Here is a 20,437-nt window from a genome sequence, read left to right as displayed (position 1 = left end):
CTCAGCCGGCCGGGCTGCGATCGCCCCCCCCAACCCCCTCCCCCCGCCTCCTCCATCCCTCCCTGTCCGGCTCCGGCAGCTCCGGCGGCGGCTTCCTCCCTGCGCAACCCGCCCGGACCCCTCCCCGGTGCGCGGGGGTTCCGGCGCGGCGGCAGCTCCCGGGGCCGGCAGCGAGGGTGGGGAGGCGGGGGAGGCTGCGCGGAGCCGCCGCCGCCGCTGCTCCGCGCCGCTCCGCGCTGCTCCGCTCGCACACGCGGCACGGGATGCTCCGGGGACGGAGTTTGCCATGGCAGCTCCCGCTGCTGCTCGCAGCCTTCTCCTGCCTGCCGGCTCCCGGCGGCGCCCAGCTCCGTTACTCCGTGCCCGAGGACCGAGAGCCGGGCTCCTCGGTGGGCGACCTGGCCAAGGACCTGGGGGTGGAGGTGCGGAGCCTGGCTGCCCGCAACTTGCGCCTGGTGAGCGAGGGTGCGCAGCGGCACTTCCAGGTGGACCTGGCGGCGGGCGTGCTGCTCCTCGATAGCAGGCTGGACCGGGAGGCACTGTGTGGGCAGAGCCCCACGTGCTCCCTGCACCTTCAACTCGTCATGGAGAATCCCCTCCAGCTCCACCGTGTTGAGGTGGACGTCCTCGACGTGAATGACAACGCGCCCCAGTTCCCCAAGCCAGAGGTGGTCTTGGAGATCACTGAGGTAGCCAACCCTGGGACTCGGCTACCCTTGGAGGTAGCAGAAGACCCGGATATGGGCTCCAACTCCATCTCCACCTACGAGCTCAGCCCCAGTCAGCATTTTGCCCTGAGTATAAATGTGAGAGGAGATGGGGTTAAAATGCCAGAAATCATACTTGAAAAAGCATTGGATAGAGAGAAAGTGGCTGTTCATCACCTAACACTGACAGCCCTGGATGGAGGGAATCCGGTGAAATCTGGCACTGCCAAGGTTACCATCCATGTCCTGGATGCCAATGACAACCCTCCTGTCTGCGACCCACCCATATCCAAGGTATATCTGGAGGAGAACGTGCCAGTGGGCACTCTGGTTACCAAGCTGAATGTCACCGACCTGGATGAAGGTCCCAACGGGGACGTGGAATATTCTTTCAAAATTAGCAATAACTCACCTGGTAAATTCACTAAGCTGTTCTCCTTAGATCCCCGGACAGGGGAGATCAGAACTAAAGGCCCGCTGGATTATGAGGAATCCAGTGCTTACGAGATTGCAGTTCGAGCCAGGGACAAGGGATCCCCAGCCATGGAAGGACATTGTCACCTGCGAGTGGAATTAATCGATATCAATGATAACAGCCCAGAGATCGTGCTGACCTCTCTCTCCAGCCCAGTGCTGGAGGACGCGACTCCGGGCACTGTGATTGCCCTCATTGGTGTGAAGGACAGCGATTCTGGTGACAATGGGCAGGTCCGTCTGCAGATAGCAAAAGAGCTCCCATTTAAACTGGTGTCATCTTTTAAAGAGCATTTCTCGCTGGTCACAAATGGTCCCCTTGATCGGGAGAAGGCCAGTGGATACAACATCACGGTGAGGGCTGTGGATTCGGGGTCCCCACAGAGGGCCACACAAAAAACCTTTTACCTCCGAATTGCTGATGTGAATGATAATGCACCAAATTTCTCCAGCCCTTTTGATACAGCTCATGTTCAGGAAAATGCCCTTCCTGGAACTTCTGTTTTTTCAGTGTCAGCATCTGATCCCGATGAGGGTAGCAACGCCAAGCTCTCTTACTCCATCTTGCACAATGGGATGCAGGATGTACCCATCTCAACCTACTTCCGCATAGACCAGGACAATGGAACCATCTACACTGTGAGAGCCCTGGACTATGAGCAGGATAAGGTGTTCCAGGTGCCCATAGAGGTGAAGGATGCCGGGTCTCCTGCGCTGAGTAGTACTGCTGTGGTCCATGTGTTCGTCCTGGATGAGAATGACAATGCTCCCACCATTGTCTATCCATCCGTCCCCAAGGGCTCTGCCTTCCACCAAACCGTCCCTGCCTTGGCAGAACCTGGCTATCTGGTCACCAAAATTGTAGCCGTTGATGCTGATAGTGGCCATAATGCCTGGCTCTCCTACCAGCTGCAGGAGGCTGCTGAGGCTTTGCCTTTCCAAGTAGAACGCCGCTCTGGAGAGATAAGGGTTGCACAGGCTCTCAGGGAGTCAGAAGATCCCCACAGGCTGGTGGTCGAAGTGAGGGACAATGGAACACCATCCCTTTCGGCCTCAGTGGTATTGGTCATTTCTCCAGAAGAAAACAGCGTGCAGGACTTCTCCAAGTCCTTGGACCTCCCCAAATCTTCTCCCACGGACACCAACTTAACGCTTTACCTCATCATCTCCCTGGTGTCCATTTCCCTTGTGTCCTGTGTGATGTTTGCTGTGGTGGCTGCCCGGTGTCTCAAAGCTGGCACTGCCAGCTGGACCTTCGTGGGTTGCTGCCGAGGGACTGGCCGCAAGCCTGCCTCCCATTTCCGCGGGCAGATGAAGCCAGATGGCTTCATCAAGTACCTGGATGTGGGAGGAGCGGGCTTGACCTCCCAGGCACAGAATTACACCTCTTGTTTCTCGCCCATGTCTGACCAGAGCGATTTCCTCTTTGTAAAACCTTTCAGCCATTCTAGCACCGCGGAGACTGTGGCAGCCTATGAGCAGGTGACCAGCACCTTAGTGAGTCCCTGCGATGGGGTAAGAGATGGGTCTTTCTTACTGTCCTGTCTACTGAGCGCAGTGGTCCGTAATATCCAGGCTAGCTGGCTGTTCTCTGGCTGTCCTTCCACCTAAGAAGGTGGCTTGAGGGAATGTGTGTCACTGTCACCTCCTGGGAGGTGGCAGGTGAAAGCTTTGGCTTGGCTTGATGTAGATGGGGGAAGGGGCTGGACGTCACTGTAAAATCAAAGACTAGGTGTCTGTAGGAGTGGAGAGCTTTTCTTTGGCCCCGTTCATGTTATTTTCTTTTTAAAGCGATTCTTACCATGGTCAGGAATATGTTTTTTGGGTGCTTAACTTTCTGGATTCTGTTTAACTCCCTTATTCTGCATGGCATATGAACCACGACATGGGAGGAGGTTATCGGAAAGCACAGTTTGTTGTTTCTTTTGTTTTCGAGGTGCGTTGTAGAAATTTCTGATTTCTTGGCTCCCCCAGTGTTATTAATTACTGATTGTGTCCTCACAAGGGTTCGTTTTCCAGTGTGGTTGTTTCTGGTGAGAGGCTGAATTCAATGTTCAGTGCTGAACGTAGTGACATTTTTCACAAAGATCCTTGTGACCTTACATGCCCTTGGGCTTGCAGAGACCTAGGCAGCGGCGTGCTGTGAAAACTTTAGCCACTTGTATTCAGATGCCTAAATATGGATGTAGGTGACTGCATTTAGCTGTAGCTTTTATAACTTCAGGATATAAAAAGGAAAGTAATTTTGGCCATAAATGCCTGTCCTAAATTTGAAAGTGGTAATTACAACAGGAATTAAAAATATAGATTGGGAAGGTCTTATCTGGAGCAGGATTGTGTGTCAGCGTGTGCAAAAATGTGTATCTGAAATCTGGAGGGCAAGTGTTTAAACAGCTTAATTTGCATTCAGCATGGGTAGCAGTGGGTACTCTATTTTAGGGGAGTAATTTATTCTAATATATTCTTTCATAAGAATCATCAAAGCTGTGGAGAAATTAGTGAAATCACATCTACTAAATAAAAATCTAGGTCAGCTGTATCCGTCTTCACTTTTCCTTAGTAATTGCATGTACAAGCAGAATAATCCTATAAAATTGATGTTCCGCTGTACAGACTATGAACTGCTGATTCCTAAGGTAACTAAGAGAAATGTTGTCCTTTCCAGGTAGCATGTTATCACTCTGGACTTAATTAAGAAGATTATGATTTTCGGAAGTATGTGTCTTCCAGAGAGAAAACAGTTCTGCTATTTAGTGCCTTTCACAAAGGCGTGATTCAAACAGGAATATACAAGCCTGCTTCATGTCCTTCCTCATTTACAGACTGTCCATTGTCTGATGGTAAAATAACACGGGCAGAAAGTGATATGGGGGCTTGCTAATGAAGTTACAAAGTGTGCTGCTGTGTCTGAAGTTTATTGTGTCTCCTAAACAAATAATGCTTTTTTTCTTTTGCTGTCGGAAGTTTATTCTTTTCTCTGTGGACAGAAAAATATTGTAGTGGTCCGGGACCACAGCAACTAGGAAAAATCATTCAAATACAGTGTGTGAAATCAAGATCTCAGGGCAGGCCTTTTTCAGGACAGAAGGAGGACAGATTAGGAAGGTTTGTTATCATTTTACCTTCTGGCATTAAAAGCATCTTTCTCAGTATCAATTAACTCTGCCACCCCCACCCCCTCACTCCTCCAAGCTCATTACTTTGGTACCATTGCTCCTGCTGAATTGATGCCCTTATCAGTTTATTTCATGCTTCATTTCTTTCACAGCCTGGTTTCCTGAGCTGCTTTGGAAGATTATTCGCTGAATAGTTTTTGTCATGCATTTCAGTATTCATGCTGGTTCAGAAATACTCAGGAAAGAGGGGGGAATCTTTCTTTTTGTTCTAATTGATTTTCTCTACTTGGAAAGAACACGCTGATATTCCAGACTGAAATAATCCAGGATCAGTTCCCTTTCACTTTCAAAGGCAAGAATGGAGGTATTAAAACTCTTCTGTTTTCTCTGCAGCAAGCTCAGCCTAACACAGACTGGCGCTTCTCTCAGACCCAGAGACCTGGAACGAGTGGGTAAGTGCATCTTTCTCTATTTATGTGTCCGGTGAAGGTTTCTTTCCTTTGTGTGCCAATTTCAGTGCTCTAAAGTCCATAATTGGAAGCTCTGAGGATGGTCGTTCCCTGTCATTGGTAGAATTGTCCAGCCAGAGAGTCAGAAATAGGGCTGTTTCTGTGTCAGCTCTGCTTGATGGTGATGTGACAGTTGTTATTTCCAATGGTGTGCCTGGTTTTGGTGTCTGCAGCTCAAGGGGGACAGTCAGGAACAGCAGGGGAGCTCCAGGTGAAGTTGTGAGATAGTTAAAGGACTGGAAAAATATGCTTCACAGAGAAAGGCTTTTTCTCTCAAGCAGATTTTGAGCATTTAAACTAGATTCTGAGTCCCAGATCTTGATTCCTCCCCCTGCATGGAAGCCACTGGAAACCACTGTATGAGCCCCTTTCCCAGCCATGGAAGCTTGAGCTCTGTGTTGCTGAATTTTGTTGCCTGCTCTGGCTTGACCACCTAGTGTGAGCCCCCATGGCAACCAGAAGTTGAGTAGATAAGCCCCAAAGGCCCCTCTAGAGAAACGTGTCCTAGTCACATCTAACTCAGCAGCAGCAGGTACCTCATGAAATACTACTGTATGAGCTTTCCTCTCTGGGCTAGTTTGGCCAAACCAGGGTTGGGAGCCCTGGATCCAATTCCATTTTTTGGGAATTTGGAACCTTTCTTCCATTCCTTGGGAAGTGCCATCACCAACACGGGGTGGTTCATCCAGGTGAGGAACCCTCTGCACACTTCCTGCTGGAGCTGAGCAATGGGACAGAGGGAGGCTAAGGAAGAAGAAATTAAACCTCATGAGTCAGGACCCTCACAGGAAGGAGGTCTTTCCTAAGGTCTGGACTTGTTCTCAAAAGCATGGCTGAATTTTTGCCAATTTACATGTGATATCAAAAAGATAAGAAGCCCTGGCAGCAAAGCAGAGACCTGCTTCCCAAGTGGGTACCCCTCTTTTGACCGTGTTTCCTCTTGCCTCTGACCCAACAAAGTTTGCTTTTGTTGGCACACAGTGAGAAGGTGTTAAAAAGATTATGTTGAGCATGTGCCATGTGCCTGTCCCATCTCTCTTCCTGGTTCACAGGCAAGGGGTTTCTCCAGAGGGTAAAATTCCTTGAGTACCATCAGGGTAAGAAAAGACTTAAACTGGGAGTCCATCTTCCTCTGTGAATACCCCAACCAGAGCTTATTGTGTATGAGGAAACTGGCTCTGGGATAATTTGTATGTGAAAAGATTATGTCTCGTGGGGCGTGCCCATGGATTATACCCTTGGAGCAACCAGGACAAAATTTGGACGATGTCCTTCCTTGGCTGGCTGGGTCAGGCACCGTATCTCTGTGGAAAAGACAGGAGCTCATGCCTCTGTGTTTTGCCACTCTGCCACTTGGGCAGTCTCTGCCACTTGGGCAGTTGCCACGAAGGTTTAAACAGTGCCACAGGGAGCATCGGGACCTGGATTTCAGTGTTGAAGCTTGCAATTAAACATCTACAGGCTGTGTCTGAGTCTTTCCCTGGGCCTGGCTCCATAATTTAGCTTAACAGAAAGTGAAGAGACTACTATAGCTAACTTCTTGTAGCAATTAAACTTTGTTACTCAGCTTTTCTAGCTGACAAAGGCAAAACAGAATGAGGGTTTGATGTAAAATGTATAAAGCATTCCCACTAGAAAACAGCCATGGACTTCAACAACAAGGCTATTGCTGGGACAGTTTTGTCAGAGCTCTGTTGAATTCCCCATCACCAACAACATTTTAATCAAGAAAAATCTTTCTAACTGTTTACGCTCTAGTTCAAATGACAATTAACTGGAAAGTCATGTTAATGCATAAGCACACCAGAGCAGCTGTAATAGGTTTGCTACAAGAAGTGAGTAAATGAGCCCCATCAGAGCAAGCTCTATCGCTCCCACTTCTAGCACCCTGCTGGAGCTCTTCAAGGCACAGAGCTGATGCACTGCAGCCCTCCTTAACTCAGTGACAGGAACCTTTTCTTAGGTCATGGGACAGTGACCCTCACCCCAGTCCCCAGCCTGAAGCTCTGTATAAGCTCCATCCCCTTCCCATAAGTTGGAGCAGCAGCACATGGAGTGGGGAGAGAGAGGGTGGGAGAACAGGCAGCCTCAGACTCATTCAGGGGGGAGCTGATGCAGCACCATAGGCTGGTTCTGGTACACAAGTTGTGGTGCTACTCCTGATGGTCTGTGGGACATGGGTTCCCATGGTAGTCCCAGAAACAGCCACCAGTGGCTCATGTTAGTTCCTGTTGTGGCAGGGGTTTCCATAGCCTGGGGTGTCCAGGATAGATGTGGGTTTGGAGAGTGTCTTTGCCCAAGCACGGGCTGGTGCCACAATAACTCAGTGGATTTTAATTCCTGTTGGTTTTTCCCACCTGCCTGTGTGCAGATTTCACATTTGCAATGAAACAACTCTTGCTGATTTTTTTTCCCCCTCTCTTTCTTTTAATCCTGCTTTGAGTTAATTCAAGGGAGGTGTTATTCTAAACTGGTGTTACAATAGTAAAGGATGGAAATAGAAAGTGCTGTCATATGTTGAGTGCCCAGCCCTGACATCTCTCTGGTGATTAAGCAGACAAATCCTGGAGAGTAGTCTGCTCCCCATTGTGCTCTTACCATGCTCTCCCCAGCTTTTCGGTGTCTGGTGTGTGAATTCCCTGGGCTCCGGTTGGTAGTACAGGTATTAAAGAGTGTCCAAGGACAGTTGCTTGAGCTCTGCCCGTGGTTACCCTTTCCAATGTTTGCTTATGTACCACTGTCTCCTGATGACAGGAGAACCTCTCCAGTACCATGAGCTTTCTGAACTACAGGGCTCTGCTTAGTGCTTGGGGAGCACAGCCACCTCTTAGCTGAAAAGAAAAAGAAGGGATGTGCTCTTAACTGCATTTGCCTGACCCAAATTAAATAGCAATAAAGACAAGGCATCTTAGGTTTGAATGGCTCCTGGAGGCAGACTGGAATGGACCCAAAGCCAGAAAGCAGGCTTAAACCCTTTGCTATCTTCATCCAGTTGGAGAAGGGAACAATCCTGTCTTTTCTCAGCGTAGCCCTGTCCACTGAAACAAATCCCATATGTCTCCGAGCACCAGGACAAACCCAGGGTAAGCTCAATAAGGCAGGGACCATCTCTTGGTCTTGTACACTGCTGCATTCAGAGCTCTGTCACGGGACAACAAAGACAATTTGTTCTTTGTTCTGAAGCACAGGAGAGCTCTGGTGCACATGCTCAGGAAATAAGAGCTCAGACAATATCCTTTAAAAATATGGTAGGGAGTCAGACTTGAGTAGAGCGATTCTCGACTAATCTTATTTGGGAGAAACAGGAGGATAGATTAATTCATTTAATGATGTTTGTATTTGTTTTCAAAAAAGAAAAAAACCCACAAACAACAACAACAACAAAAAAGCTCCCGTGCTGTCTCCGGGCAAATTTAAATAGAGAATGATACCCAGCAGCAGATGCTATTCCTAGACAAATCAGATCACTACAGATCAGTGGCTGTAGTGAAGATTACAGCAATGAATTGTCCAATGTACAGTCCGGCAGCGGGATCCCTGTGGGATTGTCACCATGGGGTTTCTCTGGGTGGGTGGAGTAAGGGGGGAGAACACAGGGACTGGGACTAGTATCAGGGACCCCTCTTGCTGCTTTTTCACTAGTCACCAAAGGGACAGAGACCGGGCTTGTGCCCTGCGCATTCACGGTGCTTGCCTGGCTGGCAGCTCTTTGTTTTGATCTCTGTGTGGTGGTTAATTCAGGAAAACATCAGACTCAAGTAAGGATTTCCCTCCTGGAGGAGTGGGGAGGGTTCTACATTGCTCGTAGGTGAACACGGGAGGGTGAGACATCCCAGGATGGGAAGAGCTGGTGTGTCCTGGGCAGCCTGTGGGAGGAGTGAGGACACTCTTAGGCTGTGTGGGTGGGCTAGAAGGAAATCCCAGTCAGGAGACACCCCAGGGACTGTGGCGGGGGACTCACAAGGAGGTGGGGAGCAGCATGAGAATCACTGGTAACTCTGGGGGAGGGAAGAGCAAAGCATGCAAAGAAGATATACGGTGCTATTTCACACCCCGCCCCCCAATTTATTTTCACTAAGCCTTACTCTCCCTGTATTACGGGTTTCCAACTGGTTGCAAGCCAGGCTCCCCCTCCGAGGTTGAACACGGCCAATAGTGATGTTTGCTTCACTCACCCATTAAACAGCATCACAGCAGCCCTGCCTGAACCCGGCCATTGTCCCCCAGGCTGTGCAGAGTGAGGAAGGAGAGTGCAGCAGAAGGGATCTGGGGCTGACAGTAGAGATACTGCAGCGGTGCCCACACAAGAGCTATGAAGGAAAGGAGGGCTTTTTCATTCTTTGTTTTGTTTTCACACTAGAGCTCTCAGAGTTGGGCTTGCAGGACTAATGGCAGCCAGCCTGTGCATGGTGGGGGATGAGGAGGGGTAAAAGGGTGTTCTGAGGACAATCCTTAAATGTTGTCAGGAGTGGTCTTGGTGTTCAGAGTGTGCAGATACTGCTAAAGGGTGGCTGCATCTCGAGGGACTTCTGGTGTGTGTTTGGAGTAGTCAGGAGGTCCCACGTGACAGCAGCACCCCACTGTAGCAGGACATAAAGAGTGAGTGTCAGGAGGATGGGGCCAGTCTTTTTTCAGTGGTGTCCGGTGACAGGAGAAGAGGTAAGAGGCACAAACTTGAACATAAGAAGTTCCATCTAAACATGAGGAGGAACTTCTTTCCTGTGAAGGTGGCAAGGCTCTGGAACAGGCTGCCAGAGAGGTGGTGGAATCTCCATCTCTGGAGACATTAAAAACCTGGACACGATCTTGTGCAACCTGCTCTGGTTGACCCTGCTGTGGCTGGGGGTTGGACTGGATGATCTCCAGACGTCCCTTCCAACCCCTCACATTCTGTGATTCTGTGACAAGCTCCTGTCAAGGGGACACTGTATGTAGGTACCTGGGTGGGACATTCCGGAGCACGCAGCAATCGGGACTGGAGGACAGAGGCAGAGGACACTCATGGATTTATGCAGCATGGGGGTGGGTACACAACAGAAAGACAACTGGCCACAAATGCAGGCTTTAGCATGTCCTTCCTAAAATAAATCACTTACTAACCCAGCAGACACAGGGGTGTCTATGGTTGTTGTAACCCTGCAGGAATGTACATTGAAAGTTTGTTTAAGGTTATAGTGGATACAACATCAAGGGATGTGGACCAGTGGAGATGTCTGGGTAAACACTCCCTATGCTCCTTTTCTCTGTTCCCCACCATATCTCCAGCCTCTTGCTTTCTCCTGAGCCCCTCCCCAGCACCACTGTCATCCCACATGACATCCCAGGCTGTGGGACCAGCAGCAGAACAAACAGCTTTTGCAATTTCCAGTCACCCATATGACGATGGGCAGTGACAGACGAACTAGTGGACAAATGATGGCTGGCAACTGAGCCTTTTCCTAGCAGGAGACATCATGAGGGTCTTTCTTTGTTCATTTTCATGCAAGCAATAGAAGAGTAGCATATCAGAAACTTCCACCTGGCCACCAGATCTGGTTGAAACCACTCAACAGCTTCCAGGAGCTGGGCATCATTGAATGAGCAGATGGGCAATGTGGGTGGAAACAGGTTGAAAAAGAGAAAAAGAGACAGTTTTCAGGACAGTGTCACCTGAAGAACGTGCAGCTCATGGGACATGCACTGCAGCTGGTGGCACCATAGTTCCTGGGGAAGACCAGGAGCCCTGGGAGCAACTGCTGGCCCTTCTGGGCTGCACAAGATTCCTACTCTCAGCTTCTCATTGACAAGGGAAAAAGCAGCAGCAGAAATAGCTGTCACCTTGGGAAGTTTAGGAAATAATTGTAATCTTCAAGTTTCCAACCCAAGTGCACTCCAGGGTTGAAGCCAACAGTGGTATTTCCGTTGCCAGGTCAGGTTCCACATGTTTTGCAGGTGAATCAAAGCAAAAGTAACAGTCTTTGGGCTTCTTCTGATTTGCATTCATCTGCCTGTGCAGATGCTTGGGTATTGAGTGATTCCTCCAGGGCTCCAGCATGCAGAGCGTGGAGCTGCTTTCAGCTGCCACCATGGGGCCTTGGGAAGGTGTGAGCAGAGCCTGGCAGCCTGGCAGCCTGGAGTCATCACTTTGCAGAAACAGTCATAATCTAAGTGACACAGTGCTCACCTAAGGTTGAGAGCTGCTGTGCTTTGATGTGGGCTGCTGGACCCCTAAACGAAGGAGGAGTTGTGCTAGTTAAAGGGGCTCTGCTCTGATGGGAGAGTTCCCTCTGCAACCAGGCCTCTGGGGCTGTAGAGCTCAAAGCACCAGCTTCTGCCAGGTCCTGGGGAGCCTTGGAGAGAAATCACCTTTTTGCGGAGTGTTTGAGGTGGTTGTTCATGCCCAATGATGCAGCCAAGAGCACCCCCCAGCCTGTTTGTGTGGTTTTTGCTCAGCAAACTCTTTGGAGGAAACCATGGGAGCCCAGCAAGGGCCAGATGGTTGCATCTGCCAGGTTTGGTGTTGCTCTGGTGGGTCTTGAAACAGAAAAGGTTGAAGGCCATTCAGAGGCTCATGTATTTGAGGTGCTTGAGTGTGTCCAAAGAAGGGCAATGAAGCTGATGAGGGGTCTGGAGCACAAGCCTTATGAGGAGGGACTGAGGGAGCTGGGGATGTTCAACCTGGAGAAAAGGAGGCTGAGGGGAGACCTTACCGCTCTCTACAACTCCCTGAAAGGAGGCTGTAGCCAGAGAGGTCGGTCTCTTCTCCCAAGTAACAGGTGATAGAAGAAGAGGAAATGGCCTCAAGTTGTGCCAGGGGAGGTTTAGGATGGATATTAAGAAAAATTTCTTCCCCAAAAGGGTTATCAACCATTTCAAGAGGCTATCCAAGGAAGTGGTGGAGTCGCCATCCCTGGAGGTATTTAAAAGACATGTAGATGCAGTGCTGAGGGACTCGGGTTAGTGGTGGACCTGGCAGTGTTAGGTTTATGGTTGGACTTGATGATCTTAAAGGTCTTTTCCACCCTAAGTGATTCTGTGATTCTATGACTGGTGTTTCCTATTAAACACTGCAGAGAAAATGCTGCTTTAATGCATTATGAGGCTGCTCAGAGCCTGGATTTGCTCTGAGCATGGGCTGCAGCCCCATGGTGCAATTTTTGGAGTGGATTTGAGGTGCTGGGATGGGCAGGAGCTGTTTTGATGCTGGGAGCAGGAGTTGTCCCTGGGTAACTACTCACTTTCCCCACTTCCTGGGGAACTGGGCCGATCCTGGAACTGGAAACTGAAGGTTTTGTAGTGATGTGTCCTGGTCCCACCCCACCTCCCCTTCCACAGCTAGGAGAGCACAGAGCTGGTCCTCTGTGCTGTGCACAATGCCTGCGAGCACTCCTGCTTGTAGGGTTCAGCCTTTTGTCTATTAACAGCCCAAATCTCAGCAGATTCTGTATTCAGCCAGCCATCTTTCTAGATCACATAGCCCTCTTCAGCTGAATGTTTCCTTTCCTTATTGACCATCCTGGGCCAAAAATCCCTTTTTCTGCATTTGTGATGACCCTTGAAGTCTCAGCCACTGGGATCCTGCCAGGTGGGACAAAAGCTGGGGAGTCTTTTAAGGAAAAAAGGGAAATATCCTAGCGATGGGACGCACTTCTCATTCTGGAAAGCCCCCAATATATCGTAGTGTCATCATCACAGTGTTATGTACAGAAATGCTATTTTAGGTAATTTAGCAGGTGCTACGTGTATTTGTTTAATTTTTCTGTCTCCATCTGCTTCCTGCGCAGCTGAGCACATGCCACGGCCGGCTGCAGGGGCGCAGGGATCTGACAAATAGGCACAATAACCTTTCCAAAGAATTTCTCAAAATATCCTTCCCTGCATGTTTGGATGGCGGCAGGATGGGCTGGGAAAAATAATACTGATCTCAGCTCTGGCTCATCCAGGAGGGCTGGAAGAGTCTCTGGGAGGGGGGGACACTGCCTCTGGTCCCCCTTTTAAGCACATCGTGGTCTTTTGTTCTGCCTCAGCCTGGCAGAGCAGCATCCCAACAGCTCCGCTGGCTGGAAGTAAAAACTCACTGGTACTTTGGGAGGCTGCAAATGTTCCCCTCTGTTTGCCTGCTAACATTTTTCAATCCCATCTTTGCAAAGTCATGATCTTAAAGCTGGGCCTCATCCAGGTCCTCTCCAGCGCTTCTAATTGCATTACAGAAGCGGCAGAGAATGTGTGGAGCTGGGGGAGCGTGGGGGAAGGGCCAGCAGCATCCTCTGTTAAGGGAGGGAGAAAGGCAGGAAATTGGAGTTGGTTCCATTTTTTTCAGAGGCTGGGGAGGAGGCGAGGGGGTGGTGGGCTGTGGGAGGCTGGTGTGGGTGGTGGGGCAGAGGGATGGTGGCCCTGGGGCTGTATCTCCAGCCGTGGGGTTGTGTCCCCAGCACCCCTTGAGTGTGGTGGAGGCTCAGCACCATCCATTCCTTTATGCTTGACACTTTGCCAGCCGAGAAATGCACAGGCTGAGATTTTACTTCTGCTGGTGCCATCGTCTGGAGCTGTGTGTAGGAGGAGGCGGGGGGGTGTGTGTGGGGAGAGCGCTTGGAGGAAGCTGGGAGAGTGGAAACAGCAGTGCAAGAGGAATTCGGTGCAGGGTCATCCTGGGGGGACCAGGGGCCGCCTGGGAATGGGGCTGGAGGAATGGGCTTGAAGAATACCCCCTGGTCCTGGGGGCTGGGTAGGAAGTGGGGGTCAGAGTGTTGCCCCAGCCAGGTGGCTGGGGGAGGTGATGGGAGGGTGGGAGCAGCAGCCAGAGGTGAAGAGCAAACAAGAGTGAAGGGGGAAGAGACTGAGAAAAGAAAGAAACCCCAGTCACATCCTCCTTGCTAGAGCGGTGAAGCCTTGGAGCAGCCTGGCCATTGGGTGGGAGCAGTGCTGGCTGGTGTCCCCAGTACTGTAGGAGCCAGAAAGTCCCAAATGAGAGAGGAGGGATGATGCTGAGGGTGTCCTGGGAAAATCCCCAGGCCAAGCACTGCCCACAACCGTGCCAGGCCACCCCAGGGTGCAGGATTCTTATCTGAGGGGTGCTGAGCTGTCCTCTCCAGCCCCTGGGGCTCTGACAGCACCACTCTGGCACGAATAATCTTCTGCTATGGCTTGTGTTTCCAGCTGCAGAGCGAGGAAAACAATTTTTCAGGAATCCACCGGGCAGTTGTGCAAATAAATGTTTGCAAGGCCCTCGGCTGCCATAGCGACGAGCTCCATAGCAACCCCGCAAGGAAATGAATAATTCTGTGCTCGAAGTGGAAGATAAAAAGAGATGTGGTGGCTGGGGGTGCCACAAAATAGCTGGTGAGCAAAGCCCCCGGGTGCACCCTGTGCTGCTCAGGCAGATGCTTGGGGGAGCCCTGGGCATTGGGGCAGCCTCACAACACAGCACGCAGTGGGGCTGTGTCAAGGCTGCAGGACTAGCCTTTTGTTTGGGCATTCCCTGGTGTCCATGTAGCCAGGGTTAATGAAGGCATTTGCGGGTCGTGCACTGGCTGTCCCTGCCTCCGCTGGCACAGTCCCTGTCCCGTGCTCTGTGTCCACCGTGCCCTGAGACCTCTCAGACGCTGCGTCCCTGGGTTTGTCTCAAACGTGGGTTTGCTTCCTTCCCTCCAGTCCTAACTGCACTGGAAACATTCCTGAAAATGAAAGCCAGCTCTTTTCTGAGCTTTGAAGCGTGGAGTAGAATTGAACGGAGAAAAAAAAAAAAAAAATCTATCCTACAGGGGAAAGGGTTTTTAGAAAAAACCCAAAACCTATTGAGTCGACAGCATTAGTATTAAAACCAGCAAGTCCTTGGAATCATTTCCATAGGAACCAGCCCTCCCATTCCAGGCAGGCTCCCTGCGGCAGCGCCCAAGGCTGCAGCCAAGCGGGGAGCAGGGCTGTGAGGGGGGGCTCCGAGGTCTGCCCGCCCCAGGCAGGGGGAGCAGGGCAGGACAGGCTGCTCGCCGTTGAATCAGTGATTCATGGCTCTGAATCACAATTCCATCCTATAGCCATGGAAGACAGCCAGATCTGGTCATCAGCTGTGTGCCTTTTTTCCAATGCAAGAAGTTATTTTTGGGTGTTTTCAGATTACAGCACTTGTTGGTTTTTTTTTCTGTGCCTTTGAATTCTGGATGATTGCACTGCAAGTAATTGAGGGACTTGAATTTCCTGCTTAGAGAAGTGAGCTCAATACTGGTTTTTTGCAACCCTAAGGCATTTCTAAAATAGCTTTTATGTATGGCATCACGGGGAGCAGGCACACAGCTTTGAGCCTGTTTGTGGAAAATTTGGGAACACTGGGTGCAGTATGTTTGCAGAAAAGGACCTGGGGGCCACCAGATTGAACACGAGTCACCAGTACACCCTTGCTGTGGTGGAGACTGACTGTATACTGGGTTTTACTGGTAAGATTGTAGACAGCAGGTCAAGAGAATAGATGGTTGCCCTCAATTCGGCACTTAGTGGGACCATGCCTGGAGGTCTGTGCCCAGTTGTGGGCTTGCAACTGCAACAAAAACTTGGCCATATTGGAGCCACCAAAATGATGAGACGTCTGGAGCCTGTGACAGGAGAGAAGAGTCTGGGAGAGCTCCTTCAGCTTGCAGGCTTGAGAGCTGGGAGAAGGGTCGTCTTGCTGTCTTCAGAGATGCACAGTAAAAGGATAAAGGTCAAGGGGCACATGTTGCAACAAGCCAAATTTGGAGTAGATGTTAGGAAACATTTTTCACCCAAGGGCAGTCAAACACTGGTAGAGGAAGCCAGAGAGATAGAGAAATCTCATACTCAAAATGAGGCTGCTCAGAGCCTCAAGCATCTAATATAAAGCTGGATCCAGCTGAAAGCTTGGCCCTATTTGGAGTGGGGTGTTGGACCAGAAACCTTCCAGCTTTTGTTAGGCTGGGTGTTTCATGTAGCTCTCCAGCTGAATCAGTCTGTGATTTCACGATCCCACAGGGCATTAAGGAGATGTAGGACTTTGGCTGTCCCCCTGACGCTGGGGTATAGCTGTAACACTGGGGCCAGTGAAGTCCACCACGTGAGTTCACATGTGTTCACTCCGTCTCCAAGACGAGAAGAAAGGAGAAAGGTCTGAAACACTGCCCATCTCACCATCCTCTGGGGATGAACCCCTCTCTGCTCACTGGTGATGCGGGGTCACCTTTCCCTGGTGGCGCACACCTCTAAAACGTGGTCAAACCTGAACGAGAGCCACGTGTTTCTTGGTACAGCCACTCCTCTTATGCCATGCACTGGAAGGGCTGGACTGTGTCACTCAACCCCCTCCTGGGCTGCAGGGCCCTTCTTCCCTCCCTTCCCAACTCAGCCCAGGGTAATTCCAGTGCTTGGCTTTCCTGATTGTGCCTCCCGGCAGCCGTGGGGCCAAGGGTCATTGAGGTGGAGAGTGAGAACCACCTGGTTAGGGAGCTCGCTGAGGTTGGGCATCCTGGTGCTACCTCCCAGGTGAGTGCCCTGACTATAGGGTGAGTCCTTCCTTCCATGCATTCCCACTATCCTAGGTCACAGAGGCATGGCTTTGACAGGAGGAGCTTCTGTCCAGTGCAGCCCGTGGCCTGAAGGAGAGATGGGAGGGGAGGAAGGAGTCTTTTGGGAGGTGGAAAATGTGATGCCAGCACTGCCACGTCAAAGAGGGAATTGAACCTGGGCTTCCAATTTCAAAACACAGTTCAAACCACTGGAATATTACAATTAAAAAAAAAAAAATATGGATTTGACACTTCCTTATGCTTTCCCTTTCCCCATCCCTGGATCCCATCAGTGTTCTGGGGCAGCTCTCAGAGCCAGGAGCAGCGACTGGGAGGCACTGGGGTGTTTCTGGCTAGCTTTCCTGCAGCCCTGAAAAGCCTGGGAACCTCAGCTGCCAGCTGGTGGGGCAGGAGCTGCTGGGGTTAACTGGTGGCTGAATGGGTTGTGGTTTGAAATGGGGTTTAGGTTCTTAAGTCCTTTATTGGATCTAGCTTGGGGCTCTATTCCCAGCCTTGCTTGTGACATTAACAGGTCACTGCAGCCCCAAGGCTGTCCCCCTCCTTGTCCTCACTGCCTGGACATTGCTCATGGCCACAACACCGAGCCCAGGGCAGCACTACCTGCCTCTGAGGGGTCTCAGAACAGCCATCATGTGAGCCCTGAAATCAATTTGCCAGGCGAGCAAAGCCTCACTGCCGGCCTTCTTGAAACTGTGCCACCGCCCGCATCGTGGAGGATGGATATAAATAGTTTTTGGGATGCCCTGGGTTGCAGCAGACGGCAGGTATTTCGGAAGCAGTGTTGTTGGCAGTGTTGTGCCAAGGCAGCCTCTGTTACATTAGGGATTGTTTGCATCTTCCACAGATAAAGCAGTGGACTCTGTGCCTGGCTAGGGGCTGGGGGGGGTCCAGCCAAGCGGCACAGAAGGGAAAGGGACAGATGATAGTGTGATCTTGGCATCCCACGTGCCTCCCTTACATACAGATCTTGTATTTCCAAGTGAGTTCGCACATTTATACCCTTCACTGGATCTGTAGCAAGCTCTGTGACCGGGCAGGGATGTGTGGGTCTTGATCAGAGCTCACAGGCACTCTCATCCATCCTGTGAATCTGCAGTTTTTCTTCCTGTGCGCAGGACATTTGCACAGAGAGGATGGAGGAAGCTCTTCTGTATTCAGGGCTTCCCTCCTTGTAGAGCTTTGATGCAGCTGGAGCAGTAGCTGCCCACGCTACAATCAAAGAATCATAGAATCACCACAGGTTCAGGTTGGAAGGGAACTTTAAAGATCATCCAGTTCCAACCCCTCCTGCCCTGGGCAGGGACACCTCCCACCACACCAGGTTGCTCCAAGCCCCCTCCAACCTGGCTTTGAACCCTTCCAGGGATGGGGCAGCCACAGCGTCTCTGGGCAACCTGGGCCAATGTCTCACTACTCTCACAGCAAAGAATTTCTTCCCAAGATCTCATCTAAATCTCCCCTCTTTCAGTTTAAAACCGTTCCCCCTCGTCCTGTGGCTCCCCTCCATGATCCAGAGTCCCTCCCCATCCCTCCTGTAGCTCCTTTAAGGACTGGAAGGTGCTATAAGGTCTTTCTGGAGCCTTCTATTCTCCAGGTGGAACACCCCCAACTTTCTCAGCCTGTCTTCATAGGAGAGGTGCTGCAGCCATCGGAGAATCTTCATGGCCTCCTCTGGACTCACTCCAACAGGTCCACGTCCTTCCTGTGCAGGTCACCATGGTAGATAAAACTTTACAGGATGTGGCTCTGGGTCCGTCCCATTTCCAGAATGGCCATATTGAGCCTGTACTGTGTGTGAGGGCTGCAGCGGGTGCAATTGTTGGGGGCACTCAGGTGGTGGGATGCTCGGCAGGGTGGCGAGGAGGCCATCTGCTGCCCGGCATGCTGTGTTGAGTTGGCACAGGCAGTGCCTGAGTTGGCATTTACAGCATGTGGGGTGCTGAGCATTCAAGCACAGAGCTGCCAGCAGGACACCCCAGAGCTGTGGCAGATCTCAACTGCTTGAGCATGTCTGAGCAGGGTTTTAGGGTTTGAGCAGGGTCTGTCAGCTCCTGGGTGCAAGAAGTGGGTCCACAGCGCTAGTGGACCTCTGTGTGTTGCAGCCTGGTGGTTTGAACACTTGCCTGGGGAATGGACTCTGCTTTATCCAAGGGGAAGGGCTTCTAAACCCCCGCAACTCACTTCTGGAGATCTTCCAGCTGCAAGATCAGGGCAGCCCTTGTCCCAAGCTAGTCAGTGCACAGCCAAGGGGCAGATCCTGGCATCCCAGGGGGCAGCAAGAGCTGAAGGTGGTCAGAGCACTCAGCTTGGAGAGGGGAGACTGGTGGTCTGAGTGATGTGGTCACGTAGGGTCAGAGCAGGGGAGGAGGACTCAGGAAGCTGCTGAGATGTTTAGGTCTCTCTGCTGGAAGCAGTGAGGCATAGCGGAGGTTCTGGGAGCACAGCCCTGACCCGGAGAGGAAGTGCCACCACCAGTGAGCGGTGGCCGAGCACAGCTGGCACCTGGCAAACATGAAAGGGGGGCTTGTTAGACTGTGCACAGACTGCCGATTGTAACCTCCATCACACATCCTCCTTAATCAAAGCCTGGTAGCATCCCCTGAGGTTTCCCAGGCAGATCTGTGGTGCTCAGCCCCAGCTTCATCCAGTCCCAGGGAATAAAGATGGGCACCCACTTCCCTTCTCTCCTCTCCCTGTTACTCCAGCCTCCCCAGGACTGTTTGCTGCCACCTCTGCAGAGCTGGCAGCTGCTCTTGGACTCCCTTTGGAGCAGGTTCCATGGTGCTGGGCGGCTGGCTCCATGCTGACCCCAAATCCCATCATGCTGTGAAGTTTTCTCACCCTCAGTCTCACAAATGAAGCTGCAGACCAGAGCTGTAACCTGAAATTTCTTGAAAGAGTTCCATTCATTCACATGGCCTGCAAAAGGAACAGAAGACTTGATTGTACAGGGGTGCGTGCAGCTCTGGGACTTTAGGATCAGCATTTTTTTTTGCCGTATTAGATTGGTGGGAAAGCACCTACGGGGATTTTGAGGTGGTGAGGTGCTGGCTGTCTCTGAAGTCAGCAGGAGTTAAATAAGTGTTGCTGGAAGCACCACTGAGCCCTCCTCAAGTGCTTTTGGTATTGGTGGTTATTATTCAAAAACCCGGAGAGGGATGGAGACCTCTGTTTTGACTCTTGAGTGTTATTGAATAGAAGGATTTAAAGCCTGCAAACTCCTCTCCACCAGTAGACAAGCCCTCAGCCTTGGCTTCTCGTGCTCTCTGACATGCCTGCTTATGGAACTGCAGTAACTCACCGTTTCTTTTCTTTTCCCATAGCTCCCAGAATGGAGAGGAAGGTGGAGCCTGGCCGAACAACCAGTTTGACACAGAGATGCTCCAAGCCATGATCCTGGCTTCAGCAAACGGTTGGTCTCCATTTTGTGTGGGAAAAACCATGGCACTTGCTCTCATGGGGGCACCTGAGATGCCATTAGATAAGATACTGGTGGGACTTATGCATCTGGGTTAACTGGGGTGGCTTCAGCAGTCCTTCTTGAAGAGTTGCTGGTGGAAAAGTACTGCGGTCTGTGTTACCCTGCAGAGGAGAGGGGTCGGGAAGAATTCAGGCTGAAGAGATGCCAGATAACCATCAGCATCAGTCACGCTGTAGACAGGGCTACCTCTGCCATCCAGTCTGTGTTATCTGTGTACTGGGCAGAACGTTATCGGACTCCGGATGTGGTTGTGTTGTATGAAAGAGCCAGTCTTCAGGTGATGTTTTATAAACTATGTGGCTCCACAAGGCCACAGTAAATGAAATGCCTGCTGTGTGGCAACTCGCTGTAAGGCCAGGAGGTAGGAAACCTGGAAGATTTGCTTATGGCTAGAGACTGGGTCAGGAATACATTAAATGCCTGACTCAGTATCCACAACAAACCTCATGTCCAGAGATGCCAGCGTGTCCTCCCTGCCCATGTGACATCCGTCCACTGAGCTGGGGAGTTGCCAAGGTTTGCCCCATCGGCTACTGCTGGCTCTTTGTGGTTGTAATCACTAGGGTTTGGTTTGGGGTCGTTTTGGGTTGGTTTGTTCCGGTTTACGGCAGTGCCATGTGGAAACAGCGAGCAGGGAGGG

The 20,437-nt window shown here is 51.0% G+C and overlaps 1 protein-coding gene across 6 annotated transcripts in view; it reads left to right on the top strand.

Moving 5' to 3' along the window:
- LOC106899824 (protocadherin gamma-B4-like) overlaps positions 1 to 20,437 on the top strand; it is a 46,660-nt gene that overhangs the window by 19,500 nt on the left and 6,723 nt on the right. For 4 of the 6 annotated variants that reach the window (XM_014961747.1, XM_014961746.1, XM_014961749.1 and 1 more), the window contains 2 exons: positions 4,691 to 4,749; positions 19,640 to 19,728. In XM_014961747.1, coding sequence (XP_014817233.1) covers positions 4,691 to 4,749; positions 19,640 to 19,728 — 148 coding nt within the window. Of the gene's footprint in view, positions 1 to 151; positions 2,697 to 2,725; positions 3,818 to 4,690; positions 4,750 to 19,639; positions 19,729 to 20,437 lie in introns of those variants that run through there. The other 2 variants (XM_014961748.1, XM_014961750.1) reach the window with 2 other exon arrangements.

The sequence above is a fragment of the Calidris pugnax genome, unplaced genomic scaffold (genome assembly GCF_001431845.1).
Source record: "Calidris pugnax isolate Ruff unplaced genomic scaffold, ASM143184v1 scaffold732, whole genome shotgun sequence".
NCBI classification, from domain to species: Eukaryota; Metazoa; Chordata; class Aves; order Charadriiformes; family Scolopacidae; genus Calidris; species Calidris pugnax.
The sequence above is the reverse complement of the archived record's forward strand: the minus strand, read 5'-3'. Positions and strand labels throughout refer to the sequence as shown.